Here is a 15,466-nt window from a genome sequence, read left to right as displayed (position 1 = left end):
ACCAACAGTCAGATTGCGAATAGGTAATTGAAAATATTGACAGTGTCAAATGTGAGATAGTGAGGAAATGCTCCTTAATACAAGTAGGAATGGAAATCTCTAAACAGATCTTGAAGCTGGCCACCCATTGTAAATTCTAAACCAAGAATGATGCATTTTTTCTTGGGAAAAGGTATTAAGTGGAACCAAGATAAGTGGATGGAACTGTCCAGATCAGCTATGACCTAATAGAAGGAAGAGGCTGAAAGGGATGATTGGCCTTTCCCTAATTCCTATGTCAAGTAACTTACCTTGCTGTAAAGCAAATCAGGGTGCCATCATGGATGCCAGTGGTTAGAACTGTCTGACGATCCAATGAAAACATAATCGACTTCAGTCCTTCTGAATAGTAGGAGTGACACTGTGTTGTGAAGTATATCTCCTGGGGAGGAGAAACATTTGGTAGTCATGTGCAAACAGTTAAAATCCCTGAACCAGCTGTACCTGCAACAATACTGTGCCACCTTGTTTTGGGGCTGAGTGAAGAGATGTTGGTGAGAACGTTTCATGGCAATTAGGTAGCCAGACAAAAGCAACATTCTGAAACAGCAGTTAATGTAATGTTTTTACAACGCCAGTGATCGGAGTTCAATTCTGTAAGGAGTTTGTACTTTCTCCCATGACCACATGGATTTCTTCTGTTTGCTCCAGTTCCTTTCCACATTTCAAAGACATATGGGTTAGGGTAAGTTCTGGGCATGCTATGTTAGTGCCAGAAGTATGGAAATACTTGCTGGGTTCCCCCCATCCCCCATTCATTACACCTTTGGACTGAATTGGTTGTTGATGCTTAACAATGTATTTCACTGTATGCTTCAATGTTTTGGTGTACATGTTAAAAATAGAGTTAATCTCTAAATCTAACATTTTTAGATGATGTGAAGTTACAGAAAAAGATGAGATGCTGAAAGCAGGAAGTAGCTGGGGAACTTGGGGTTTGATTATGGGCTGATATGACACATCACCAGTCTAATGGAGCAACAGTTAGAGGAGATGACTATTGACTTAGGGGAAGGTGTCAACAACCTTCAGCCTGTTTCCCATTAGTCAGTGTAATTACCCACAGTTAAGCTCAGGGATGGCAAGGGCCAAGTTCAGAAGGAGACATGTGTTTTGGAAGGAGCCTGGTGATAGGTGGTGACAATTAATTGGATGGAAAGGAGATTAACTCCAAGGGAATTATGACATGCAAGGTAATGCAGAAGGTCGACCTTGAGGACCTGAGTTATAGGGAAAGGTTACATAGGTTAGGACTTCATTCCTTGGAGTGTGGGAAAATGAGGGGAGATTTGATAGAGGTATACAAAATTATGGGGTGTATAGATGGGGTCAATGCAAGCATTTTTTCCACTGAGGTTGGGTGAAACTAAATCTAAAGGTCATAGGTTAAGAGAGAAAGGTAAAATGTTTAAGGGGAAACTGAGGAGGAACTTCTTCACTCAGAGGGCAGTGGAAACGGGTTTTATTATAATATTTAAGAGAAGTTTGGATAAGTGCTTGGATGCCAAGGATATGAAGGGCTATTGGTTCAGGGGCAGGTTGACAGGACTAGGCAGAATAACAATTTGGCATGAACTAGATGGGCTGAAGGCTTGTTTTTTTGTGCTGTAATGCTCTATGAATCAATGACTCTAGGATAAGGACCAGCAGTGGTGCAGGCTTAGAGAACCGAGCAGTCTATGGATCTGTCCTTTCATTCTCATGGATTCAGCTGCCTGCTCAGTATTTTTGCCAACATACATTCCCTACGCTGTGACTTAACTGGTCCGGGAAGAGGAGCCAGAAGCTGTTGACGAAATGCTTATCACCAGGATGGTAGGAATGGGGCAACAGGTAACTTGGGCAAGGTGGGAGGGTGCACTGAAGCAGAACATCTGGTCCAACATCTGTCAGGCTGAAACCCAGTGTATCAAGTTCATGATGCAAGCTGTGTACAATGTCCTGCCTAGTCCAGTGAACCTCTTTTGCTTGGGGCAAAAGTTTGGCACCATCATGTCCTCTCTGCCCAAAAATCTTGGGAGAAGGATGCCACCGCTAGCACCATGACCAGGTGTTGAAGGCAGTGGCAGAAAGTATCCCTACGGCCATTAACAACAGTAGGCATCTTCACCAACCCAGAGAGTCCACAGCCTTTGTCAAAACTAGAGACCATCCACAACCTCAGCCCAGATCACCAGCAGACTTGCTTGCTCCAGTATCTGACTACTGATCCTGGCAAGCAATTAAAGTTCCCTGACTTTATCGAGGCTTGACATGCACACTCATTCAGAAACCTCAAAGCAGGTGGTCATGGTAGAACTGACAGTGCCTTGGGAAGAATGGATTGAGGAGGCCTTTGAGCAGAAGAAAGCCAAATACCAGGAGCTGGTAGAGCCAAGCCAGAGATAGGGGTGGAGGGCAAGATGTGAGCCTACAGAGGTGGGATGTAGAGGTTTTTCTGGCTGCTCACTCTGCAGAACCTGTTGTTTACTCGGCATCATGGGGACTGCAAAGGAAAGAGTCATCAGGACTGTCCCAGAGGCTGCCAAGTGAGGCTCCATATGGCTATGGATCGAGAGGTGTGATCTGTGGGCCTATGTTGCTGGGACACAATCCAGGGCCTGATCAACCCGGCTAGATTGACTGGGCAATGGTGTCTGATTTTGAAAGTCGCAGAACACCTGATGACCCCAGGTTACATCACTGATAATGTTTCCCAGCACATACTACAATGTATCTCAACAGCAATTGGACTTGAACCAACATAATCATCTGGAAATCTCCTCCTACCCTTTCATATCTCTCTACAGAGAGTTGTGTACAGAGCCCACAGTACAGCTCCTAGTATCTGAGCCTGTCTGCATTTATACACCACAAACTTCCTGTTTCTAATTACTCTGTTCCTGGCTTGCCCCTTTGCCCACTATTTTTCTGCCTCTGTAAGGACAATGGATCTAGCTTAATGTGACATTCATTGTGGAATTTTAGAAATTGTTTTCTTCACTTTTTATTCCATCTGGTAGTCCCCAGACAGGGCATACAGACCTCTATGCCACTATCAGCTCAAAACAGATACGTGAACACATTCAAGTGGACTGGGGAGACAGAATTATGAGAGGTTGTGTAGACTAGGACTTTATTCTCTGCAAAGTAAGAGACTGAGGGGTGACCTGACAAAGGTACAGTATATAAGAAATGAGGGGCATAGACAGAGTGAAACCACAGAGTCTTTTCCCAGGGCAGGGATGCTGAAACCAAGAGTTCAAAATCAGAGGAGTGAGATTTATAAGGAAACACCATGGGCAGCTTCCTCACACAAAGGGTGGTGTGTATTTGGATTGGGCTACCAGAAATAGTGGTTGTTGGACACATGAGTAACATTTAAAGGCCATCTAGAGAAATACACAAATAGGGGAGGTTTAGAGGGCCATGGGCCAAACAGGGTCAGGTGGGTCTAGCTTACTGGGTGAATTGGAACGAAGTGCCTATTTCTGGGCTGCAAGACTCCATGACTCTAAAAATAAGCAAAATGCTACAGTATTTTGTGCTCTGCCTCAGACCACAGACAGCAATAAGGTGTATAACAGAATCCAAGCTCGTGCTCTCTAGTGCTGCTTACCATGTTTTTAGCATATCGTAATTGAATGAATCCATCTCTGGCCACGGAAGCCAAATGTTGCTGATCTGGAGAGAGGTAGAGGAATCCTGGCCCCAGCTCATGGCCCGGAACTTTGACCTGAAGATTCAGGCTAAAGGTTCCCTCATTCTCACCCTGAGCAGTGGAAGCAGACAAATGAAACGTACTGTTATTGAGGGGAGCAGATGGATTGGGGGTCAGTGAAGTAGACAGAAACTGAGGATGAGATGGAGAGAATGAATGAGCCAGTTGAAAACCATGTCAGATTTGGCAGAGCAGCTAAATGAGAGGATAAATGTGGGAGGGGAGGGAAGGAAAGAGAAAGAAAGAGAGGGAGAGAGGTAAAACGTGTGCTAGAGAAAGGCATCGGGTCACGTATGGGAATAGTGAGATAGGGAAATGAGGGTGAGGGTGAAGCAGCAGACAGTGTGAAGATGAGTGCGAGGGTGAGAAAGGAGAGGGAGCATTTTACTGAACCATGACCAGTGAAGTGGCACAGCATGATGGCAAGTGGGGAGAGTCTGTGAGGGCAATAGTGTGGAGGCAAATGGGAGAGTGAGATGATGCAAAGTGAGTAACTACAGGGAAAAAGGAGGGCAAGATGACAAATATGAGAGAGGGAGGGTAACAGGACAATTGCAAGGCAGGATGAGCATCTGAGGTAACATTGGAGAAAAGGGAGGGATTATGGTAGGAAGGGAGGGAGCAACCTACAAAGCAGGAACTAGTAGCAGTGACTGGGAGTGTGAATACAAGAGAAATATGAAAGAAATGAGAAAAAGGACCAGGACCAGTCAGTCTGTCTGTGAAGGTCAGAGTGAGGATGAGTGTTCATGTCAGTATGAGTATGAGGATTGGTATGGGTGTGAAGATGAGTGTGAGGATTGGTATGGGCATGAAGGTGAATGTGAGGATGAGAGTCGGTGTGAGAGTTAGTGTGAGGTTTTAAGTGTAGGTGTGAAGCTGAGTATGAGGATGAGTGTGGGTGTGAATGTGAACGTAAGGATGGGTGTGGGTGTGAACGTGAGTGTGAGAACGTGTGGGTGCGAACATGAGTGTGGGTATGAAGGTGAGTGTGGGTGTCAGTGTGCGAATGAGTATAGGTGTGAACGTGAGTGTGAGGATGAGTGTGAAGGTCAGAGTAAGGATAAGTGTAGGTGTGAATGTGAGTGCAAGGATGCATGTGCGTGAATGTGAGTGTGAAGATGAGTGTGAGTGTGAAGGTTAGTGTGAGAATAGTGGATGAGAATTGAGAATGAGAAGAGTTCCTTCTAGGGCACCTTAACAATCTTGTATTTGTGAATGCTCCGGGTCACACTGGAGTATCCGTACACATACTGCTCAGAGTCATGTACCACAGACGTCAACGGCACCTCTGTCTGACTGTACCATTTCCCAATAGCAGCATCAGTCATCATTCCATGGTTGTTGATAGATGTAGGGGAAGCTGAGGAACAGATTAACAAGGTGGATCGGTCAGCATGAGAGCAGCAACATCAAAAGGCCCAATGCATGAGCGTTCACATATTTATCTCTCCAGCTGTATATGCACACTCGCACACAGCCCAGTCCCTGTGCACACACCAGTCACCAGATCAATCATAACCAGTGAGCAAACACCAAGTTGGCTGGGCTCCAATCAAGGGGTAAGGTTGGTGCATCAGTTAAATCGCTAGAGTAACACCTGGACTAACAATCCTGCCTCTGCCCACAAGGGGGACAAGGGCTTTAGGTATCGGGGAACCACCATCTGCAGACTTCTTTTGCATACCATCCTTATGTGGAAATACATGACTGGTCCTTTCTACCTATGGAAACCCTTCTTCAATTTCACCTTCACTAGAAGCAATGTTTAAGAAGTGTGTTATCACCACCTGTGCAAAGGAAGTCAGGAATATTGCCAGATGAGTAACAAATAAATAAATTACTCTGAATCCAGTGTTGTTGCTGGACTTTGGGGCAGACTGTGCTGATTAGCCCAGGGCTCAGACTACACTGAAACAATTTGGAAGCTACAAAAGAATCATCACCTAATCTTCAGCAGAGCCAGAACACGGGGTTTCTCCCTACCTGCAGTAGCCTCTCCAAGCAGATGGAACTCAGTGAGCTGCGTCCCTCCATGAACTCTGTCCTCTCCCGACTTACACGATAGTGTCAGACATTCCATGCTCTTCATCAGCTTGTTGAATGCAAGGGACAGTCCCAGAATCTCACCGCTTATTTCTGTTTAGAGATTAAAAAAAAGCAAGAAGTGAGCACAGACACAAAACATGAAACACAGCTCACTCAAGATCTAGACCACAGTGACAGTGAAAGATCTACAGTTTCACTGCAGGAAATGTTTTAGAACAGGTTACTGCTTAGTCTGTACCCAGCCCATAACATCTATTTCATGGGAGTGTTTAACAGGACAGTATATAGGAGTCTTAATTAGTACCTGGCCAATGCCATTCTGCAAACTGATGGGGTGCCACAACCACTTACAATCTTTATTAATTATATCGATGAAGGGACTGTGTGCTGATGATGTAAAGAAGGGTTAATGAAGGGATTATGTGCTGATGTGTGGAAGGGTTAATGAAGGGACTTGGGCTGATGATGCAAGGAAGGGTTAACGAAGGGATTATGTGCTGATGTGTGGAAGGGTTAATGAAGGGACTGTGTGTTGATGATGCAAGGAAGGGTTAATGAAGGGACTGTGTGTTGATGCAAGGAAGGATTAATGAAGGGATTATGTGCTGATGTGTGGAAGGGTTAATGAAGGGATTATGTGCTGATGTGTGGAAGGGTTAATGAAGGGACTAGGGATGATGAGGGGAAGGGTTAATGAAGGGACTGTGTGTTGATGATGCAAGGAAGGATTAATGAAGGGATTATGTGCTGATGTGTGGAAGGGTTAATGAAGGGACTGGGGATGATGTGGGGAAGGGTTAATGAAGGGACTGTGTGTTGATGATGCAAGGAAGGATTAATGAAGGGATTATGTGCTGATGTGTGGAAGGGTTAATGGAGGGATTATGTGCTGATGTGTGGAAGGGTTAATGAAGGGACTGGGGGATGATGAGGGGAAGGGTAGCAAGGCTTGAGGAGGACACTAAAAAGTTGGAAAAGGATTGGCTGCCTGCCTTTTTGTTACTAGAGGATCGCTCTGCTGCTGGAGAGGAGGTATTGCCTTTTTATCACTGGGGGATCACTGTGCTGTGGAGAAGGGCAACTGCCTTTTTATCACAAAGGGTTTACTCTGCTACCAGGGAGGGGAGACTGCCTTTTGATGGCTGAGAGATTGTTCACTGAAGAGAGGGAAACTCCTGCCTCTGTGCCAGGAGAGTGTTGTCTGGGTTTTCTGTGTTTTTGATGTGGACATTTTGTTCAGTCTTGCGGCCTTTTGTGTTCTGTGTTTTTCACCCGACTTTTTTCATATTTGTTTTGTGCGCGGTGGTGGGGTATATTGAGTGTCAAACTGCCTGTTCTGTTTTTGTTCTTTTTTTTGTGCAGGGTGAAGGGATTTGGTGGCTGATGATCGTGCTGCCATTCTTTTCTTTCTTGGTTTTGCGGCTCTCTGGAGAATTTCAGAGTTGTATACTTTGATAATAAATGAACCTTTGAACCTTTGATTCAGTTTTGGGAGTAAGCATATCAAAGCTGAATATTATTGTGATAATCTAAGTTTATTACATCTTGTGTCAGAAGGGCTTGAATGTCCCCATTACAGAAACAGAGCAAGTTAGGATGAATTAAAGAAGAAAATAGAAACTTGGCCATTTTTGCAAATGGGATCTAAGAGTTTCTTAAATGTTCCCAATGAATCAGCCTGTACAATCCACAGCAGTGCTTTCAGAACTGCTGAGTTAATCAGTAAATATATTTCAGGGTTGAGATAGGTAGCCTTTTGGACTATAGTGAAAGGAAAGGTTATAGCAAATGGGCAGGGTAATAGACCAAGGTCAAAGATTAAATCTGAAGAAAGCATGATGGGATGCAATGCAATCCCAGCTCCTCTTCTTTACATTACATCCAATGGTGGGGTGGAGGGGGGAGTAGAGGGAGAAATAATGGTCAGTCTGGAGCATGCAGTTTAATTGTGAAATAGACAATTTACTCAATAGTTACCTGTGTATCCAAATATTTTAAATGATTTGGAGGGTTTAGCATTCATGACAAATATCAATCCATCAGTGCATCCAGCCACAAGGATCTGTCCCTCCTGGTCATATCTGAAAGGTCAGCAGAGGATGGGAGGTTTCACAATGGCAGAGTAATATCCAGCAGATCCATTGTACACTAGGCGAATGATACCCCAATGACCTATGGTACACTACAAAGAAATATCACTACAAATTCATTATACATTTGGGGAACAATATCCCTAGAAGTCTATTGCACATTAAGGGAGTGATATCACAGTAGAGTGAGTATATCCAATGATGATATCTCTGAAGATCATGTTGGTGAGCACATAATAGACAATCTAATCTGGACCCACAACACCTCCTCATTAGTCAAGAGGGAGCAGCAGCACCGACATTTCAATCTCCTCGGTATATTAACTGCTTTAATATACATTCACTGGTCACTTCATTAGATACACCTGTATACCTGCTCGTCAACGTAAATACCTAATCAATCAATCAATCATGTGGCTGCAACTCAATGTATAAAAACATGCAGACATAGTGAAGAGGTTCAGTTGTTGTTCGGACCAAATAGTGAAATGGGGAAGAAATGTGATCTAAGTGACTTTGACCGTGGAATGATTGTTGGTGGCAGATGGGGTGTTTTGAGTATCTCAGAAACTACTGATCTCCTGGGATTCTCACACACAATAGTCTCTAGAGTTTACAGAGGATAGCGCGAGAAACAAGGAACGTCCAATGAGCAGTATTTCTGTGAGGGAGGACATCTTGTTAATGGGGGGGGTGCAAAGGAGAATGGTCAGACTGGTTCAAACTGACAGGAAAGTGACAGTATCTCAAATAACCATGTGTTACAGCAGTGGTGTGCAGAAGACAATCTCTGAATGTACAACATATCCAACGTTGATGTGGATGGACTACAGGAGCAGAAGACCACAAACATACAGTACACATTCAGTGGTCACTTTATTAGGCATAGGAAGTACATAACAAAGTGGCCACCAAGTGTATATTATAGTGAACTAATAATGCCTCACTTCTCAAATTCATGCCATGTGACTTTTGCTGCTCCATGTTTTAATTTTTCATATATAACTGTTGCAAGATTTGGCAAAACAAATCTAACATAATATGTACCAACACGAGAAATTATCTAAAGTCTGCAATGTTTCAGGTTTGCAAGCACCACATGTACTGGTGAATTATGAAATCAGATCATTGATGTGAAACTTTAACTCGCTTTCTTCCTATACAGATTCTGCCTGGGCTGCTACGTGTTTCCACATTTTCAGACTTACATCAGTTTTACTGAGACTGGCTGTAATCCATCGACACCTACTTTAGCCCTAAATGAACTGCTCTGAGTTTTGAACAGAGGTATTTGGAGAAATCTCTTCTCCAGCTCCGTTACCACATCCAACTGGTGTGCGCAAAGAGCTGACGTACCACATCTACTTACTGCAGAGCAGCACGCACAAAATGCTGGATGAACTCAGCAGGTCAGGTGGCATTTATGAAGGGAATAAACAGTCAATATTTTGGGCTGAGTCCTTTCATCAGAACTGGAAAGGAAGGGGATAGAAGCAGGAATAAGAAAGTTGGGGGGGTGGGAAAGAGTATGTTTGCAGATGAGAGGTGATACCAGGTGAGGCTGACTAGGGGAGGGAAGGTGAAGTAAGAAACTGAGAGGTGATAAGTGGAAAATAAAGGTTGAGTTCCTCCAGGATTTTGTGTGTATTGCTCTGAATTTCCAATGTCTGCAGAATGTTGAGTAATTATAATTTACTACTTACTGCAGAACCTGTATTGGCTTCCTATGGAGATGGACTTGGTAGACAACATGAGGCCTCTCCACTGTAACCAAGTTTGCATAATAGATGTGACCAGTTTCAGTGCCCAGAGCAACATGACTTGAGGATGGGCAACATGCCATGGCACTGATCTGAAAATGGGAACAAGGAAATACTATAATGTTTCATCCACCAAAGCATCATCTAATAGAACATAGGATAGTACAGCATGGGAACACACTCTTCAGCCCAGGATGCCTATGTCTATCAAGATGCCAAATAAAAGTATTCCCATTTGCACATACATGCATTAGAAGGGTTAGGGGTCAGTGCAATTCCAGAGTCAAGGCCCGAAGGTCAAACCTGTGATTAGCATCCTGGGGTGAAACCCAAAGTTGGATGTGGATATCTGCAAGTCTGAGAATATGGGGATAAGGACCGGAGGCCCAGTGAGAGCCCATCCTGGGGTTGTGAATATTGAGTGGCCCTTTTTGCTGAGCCTCTGCTTTCCTACACACATCCTGTCATACTCACCACATGACCAGGCAATCAGATAGTAAATCAGAAGGTGATGCATATCAACAGAGCAACTCCTTCAGCCACAGCATACACATTTCCATATGTATCTGTTCGAATATCTTTTAAAGCTAATTGTACGCACCTCTACCATTTGGCCCATCGTGCTTATGCCAGCTCCATGAAAGAGCTCCTCTATTAATCCCACTCCTTGCCCTTTAACCATAGCCCAGTCACATATTGGAAGATAAGCAACAGATTAGGTTTAGCATCATATACCATTTCTGAAAGGACAAGGGTGCTGATGTTATTTCCATCCACGAGTGACCACACCTGCATGGTGCCCAACTTCCGTGCTGACTAAAACGAAACAGAGGACACATTAACAAATTCAAACATAGACACAGTCTCTAGGGTAATAAAATCACTGCTTCTGCAACATTTTCACTCAACTTCTCCTCAGTTCTCAACTACCCTGCAAATATTTTGATGAGGTACCATCTTCTTGGAGGGTGTTTGCCATGGGAATAGTTTCTGAGAACAATTTACATACTAAGAGACTGGATTTCAGTTCAGTGGTGGAGTGGCAGCTTACTGTAGTTATGGCTGTGAAATCTGCCTGATGAACTTGCACAGGGTTAGCAGGTTAATCAATCCTGTTCAAAATGAGCTGTGAGGGAGCACTGACTTTCAGGCATTCCCTTAATGAAATTTAAAACAAGGACTCAGCGGATCAAGTAGCAGTTGTAATGGCAAAAAAAAAACATATTTGCAGGGGGCGGGGATCCAGAATGTGAGAGAGGATAGCGAGAGGAAGAATAAAGGACAGGTGGGGACTACACGGTTCCGGAATATTAAGTGTGTAGTAGAGAAAGGCGAGGCGGAACAAGTGATAAGGAGGACACATGTACAGAGGGATGGTCTGACGGAACATGGAGTTAAATGTGTTGAAAGAATAAGTAAATTTAGGAAAGACAACAAAATTCTAGGGGTGTATAGCCCAATGGGAGTTTGGGGAGCTGGGTTAAGCACAATAGGCAGCAATTCAAACAGAGGGAGGAGAAATGGGCTAAAAATTCTATATCTGAATGCACAAAGTGTCAGAAATAAGGCGGATGAGCTTGAAGCGCAGGTGTGAATGGGTAACTATGATGTTGTTGAGATAACGGAGACATGGCTGCAGGGAGATCAGACCTGGGAAATGAATGTACAGGGGTATACGTACTATCATAGGGACAGAAATGTGGGCAGAGGGGGTGGGGTGGTCCTGTTGGTGAGGAATGAGATTCAGTCCTTTGCAAGGGGGGACATAGGGTCAGGAGAAGTAGAGCCTGTGTGGATAGAACTGAGGAACAGTAAGGGCAAAAGGACCCAGATGGGTGTTGTCTACAGGCCACCAAACAGTAGCATGGATATTGGGTGCAAGTTGAATAGGGAGTTAACATTGGCATGTGGCAAAGGTAACGTTGCAGTAGTTATGGGGGATTTCAACATGCAGGTGAACTGGGAGAATCAGGTTGGTGCTGGACCACAGGATAGGGAGTTTGTAGAGTGCCTAAGGGATGCATTCTTGGAACAACTTGTATGAGAGCTGACCAGGGACAAGACTATTCTGGATTTAGTGTTATGTAATGAACAGGATTTGATAAGCGATCTTGAAGTAAAGGAGCCATTAGGAGGTAGTGATCATAATATGATAAGTTTTTATATGCAATTTGAGTACGATAAGGGCAGCTCGGAGGTGTCAGTGTTGCATTTGAACAGGGGAAACTATGGAGCCATGAGGGAGGTGCTGGCCAAAGTTGACTGGACGGATAGCCTAGCAGAAAAGACAGTGGATCAGCAATGGCAGGTATTCTTGGGAATAATGCACAAGGTGCAAAATCAGTTCATCCCCCGGAGAAGGAAAGATTCAAAGGGGGGGAAAGGGGCCACAGTGGTTGACAAAGGAAGTCAGAGATTGCATAGCATTAAAAAAAAGGAAGTATGACAGAGCTAAGGTAAGTGGGAGGACAGATGATTGGGAAGTTTTTAAAGGAACAACAGAACTTAACTAAAAAGGCAATACGAGGAGAAAAAATGAGGTACGAACGCAAGCTAGCCAGGAATATAAAGGAAGATAGCAAAATCTTTTTTAGGTATGTGAAGAGAAAGAAGATAGTTAAGAACAATGTTGGGCCCTTGAAGAATGAATTGGGTGAAATTGTTATGGGAAACAGAGAAATGGCAGAAGAATTTAATGAGTACTTTAGATCTGCTTTCACTAAGGAAAACACGAGCTATCTCCCAGATGTATGGATGGGCCAAGGACATAGGGTAACAGAAGAAATTAAACAGATTGACATTAGGAAGGAAATGGTGATGAGTAGACTGATGGGACTGAAGGCTGACAAATCCCCAGGTCCAGATGGTCTGTATCCTAGGGTACTAAAGGAGGTGGCCCTGGAAATTGCGGCTGCATTGGTAATCATTTTCCAATGTTCCTTAGATTCAGGATCAGTTCCTGAGGACTGGAGAATGGCTAATGTTATCCCACTTTTTAAGAAAGGAGGGAGGGAGAAAACAGAGAACTATCGACCTGTCAGCCTGACATCGGTGGTGGGGAAGATGCTAGAGTCCATTATTGAGGATGAAATAGTGGCATATCTAGATAGCAGTGATAGGATTGGGCCAAGCTAGCATGGATTTACCAAGGGCAAATCATGCTTGACTAATCTATTGGCGTTTTTTGAGGATATAACCAGGAAGTTAGATGGGGGAGATCCAGCAGACGTAGTGTACCTCGATTTACAGAAGGCATTTGATAAGGTCCCACATAGGAGATTGGTGGGTAAAATCAAAGCTCAGAGCATCGGGGGGAAGACATTGACACGGATAGAAAACTGGTTGGCAGATAGAAAGCAAAGGATAGCAGTGAATGGGTGTTTCTCGGAATGGCAGGTGGTGACTAGTGGGGCGCTACATGGCTCGGTATTGGGACCACAGCTGTTTACAATTTACGTCAATGATGTAGATGAAGGCATTGAGAATAACATCAGCAAATTTGCTGATGATACTAAGCTGGGTGGCAGTGTGACATATGATGAGGATGTTAGGAGAATTCAGGGTGACTTGGATAGGCTGGGTGAGTGGGCAGATACTTGGCAGATGACGTTTAATGTGAATAAGTGTGAGGTTATCCACTTTGGGAGTAAGATCAGGAAGACAGATTATTATCTGAACGGTGTAGAGTTAGGTAAGAGAGAAATACAAAGAGATCTAGGAGTCCTTGTTCATCAGTCACTGAAAGTGAATGAGCAAGTGCAGCACGCAGTGAAGAAGGCTAATGGAATGTTGGCCTTTATTACAAAGGGAATTGAGTACAAGAGCAAGGAAATCCTCTTGCATTTGTACAGAGCCCTGGTGAGACCACACCTGGAGTTTTGGTCTTCAGGTTAAGGAAGGACATCCTGGCTGTAGAGGAAGTGCAGCGTAGATTCACAAGGTTAATTCCTGGGATGTCTGGACTGTCTTATGCAGAGAGGTTAGAGAGACTGGGCTTGTACACGCTGGAATTAAGGAGATTGAGAGGGGATCTGATTGAAACATATAAGATTATTAAAGGATTGGACAAGATAGAGGCAGGAAATATGTTCCAGATGCTGGGAGAGTCCAGTACCAGAGGGCATGGTTTGAGAATAAGGGGTAGGTCATTTAGGACAGAGTTAAGGAAAAACTTCTTCTCCCAGAGAGATGTGGGGGTCTGGAATGCACTGCCTCGGAAGGTAGTGGAGGCCAATTCTCTGGATGCTTTCAAGTAGGAGCTAGGTAGGTATCTTATGGATAGGGGAATCAAGGGATATGGGGACAAGGCAGGAACCGGGTATTGATAGTAGATGATCAGCCATGATCTCAGAATGGCGGTGCAGGCTCGAAGGGCCGAATGGTCTACTTCTGCACCTATTGTCTATTTGTCTTCTATGTTAATTTAAGTTTATTGACGTGTTAATGTGATGTACTTAGATGAACAAAGTTATTTCAGAATCAGGTTTAATATCACTGGCATACGTCGTTAAATTTGTTGTTTTGTGGAAGCAGTACATAGCAACAAAAACTATGAATTACAATAAGATGTACATATAAAAAATAAATATGGTTTGTAAAAAGAGAGGTGGGAAATTTACTGAGGAAGTGTTCATGGGTTTAGTATCCATTCAAAAATCTGATGGTAGAGGGGGAGAAGCTGTTCCTGAAATGTTGAGTGTGTCTTCAGGGTCCTGTATCTCCACCTTGATGGTAGCAATGAGAAGAGGACAGGTCCTGGGTGACGGGGTTCCTTAATCATGAATGCCACCTTTTTGAGGCAATGCCCTTTGAAAATATCCTGGCTGCTGGGGAGGTTAGTACCCATGGTGGAGCTGGCTGAGTTTACAACTTCTTGCAGCTTTTGCCAATCCTGTGCAATGACTCCTCCCTAAGAGACAGTAATGCAACCAGTTAGCATGCTCTCCACTGCACATCTGTAGAAATTTGAAAGTATCTTTGGTGACATACCAATTCTCCTCAAGCTCCTAATGAAATATAGCCACTGTCGTGCCTCCTTTGTAACTACATCAATATGTTGGGCCTAGGATAGATCCTCAGAAACGCTCAGCCTTTCCACTTCTGATGCCTTGATGAAGACTGGTGTGTGTTCCCTCATCCTACCCTTCCTGCAGCTCACAATCAATTCCTTGGTCTGACTGATATTGAGGGCTGCTATACCAGCTAATCTATCTTCCTCCTGCATGTCCCCTCATCATCATCTGAAATTCCGCCAACTATAGTTGTGTCATCAGCAAGTTTAGAGATGGCATCTGAGCTGTGCCACTCCACACAGTTGAGGGTGTGGAGAAAGTGGAGCAGTGGGCTAAGCAGGCATCCTTGAGGTGCACCCGTGTTGACTGTCAGTGAGGAAGAGATGTTATTTCCGATCCTCACAGACTGTGGTCTTCTGGTAAGGAAGTCAAGGATCCACTTGCAGAGGAAGATTTAGTGACCTAGGTTTGGAGCTTTGTTATTAGAACTGAGGGGTATGATAGTGTTGAACACTGAGCGTGATGTAGGGTAAGTATTACTTTTGTTCAGGTGATCCAAGGCCAAGTGAAGAGTTAGTAAGATTGTCATCTGCTGTAGACCTATTGTGGTGATAAGCAAATTATAGCAGGTCCAGATCCTTGCTTAGGCAGGAATTGATTCTAGCAAAGACCATCCTCTCAAATCTGAGCACTCACAGTCAGCTATACAAGGCATGACCTATCAGGAGCCAAGTGTGGAGAAGTTACAGTTGTCCAAACTTCTGGGTAAGTGGAGAGTTGGACTTCAATACCTTGAGCTCACTGGGACAGGCTACA

At 44.1% G+C, this 15,466-nt stretch overlaps 1 protein-coding gene across 5 annotated transcripts in view; it reads right to left on the bottom strand.

Annotated features, from left to right (window-relative positions):
- Window positions 1–15,466, bottom strand: part of cfap43 (cilia and flagella associated protein 43) — a 113,153-nt gene that overhangs the window by 59,146 nt on the left and 38,541 nt on the right. For all 5 annotated transcript variants that reach the window (XM_059947215.1, XM_059947216.1, XM_059947217.1 and 2 more), the window contains 7 exons: window positions 10,374–10,454; window positions 9,582–9,730; window positions 7,766–7,869; window positions 5,726–5,878; window positions 4,936–5,102; window positions 3,638–3,790; window positions 291–421 (listed from right to left, as the gene is read on the bottom strand). In XM_059947215.1, the coding sequence (XP_059803198.1) occupies window positions 291–421; window positions 3,638–3,790; window positions 4,936–5,102; window positions 5,726–5,878; window positions 7,766–7,869; window positions 9,582–9,730; window positions 10,374–10,454 (938 nt within the window). The remainder of the gene's footprint in view (window positions 1–290; window positions 422–3,637; window positions 3,791–4,935; window positions 5,103–5,725; window positions 5,879–7,765; window positions 7,870–9,581; window positions 9,731–10,373; window positions 10,455–15,466) is intronic.

Source organism: Hypanus sabinus, chromosome 22 (genome assembly GCF_030144855.1).
Source record: "Hypanus sabinus isolate sHypSab1 chromosome 22, sHypSab1.hap1, whole genome shotgun sequence".
Lineage (NCBI taxonomy): Eukaryota > Metazoa > Chordata > Chondrichthyes > Myliobatiformes > Dasyatidae > Hypanus > Hypanus sabinus.
This window is presented reverse-complemented; position numbering and strand designations above follow the sequence as displayed.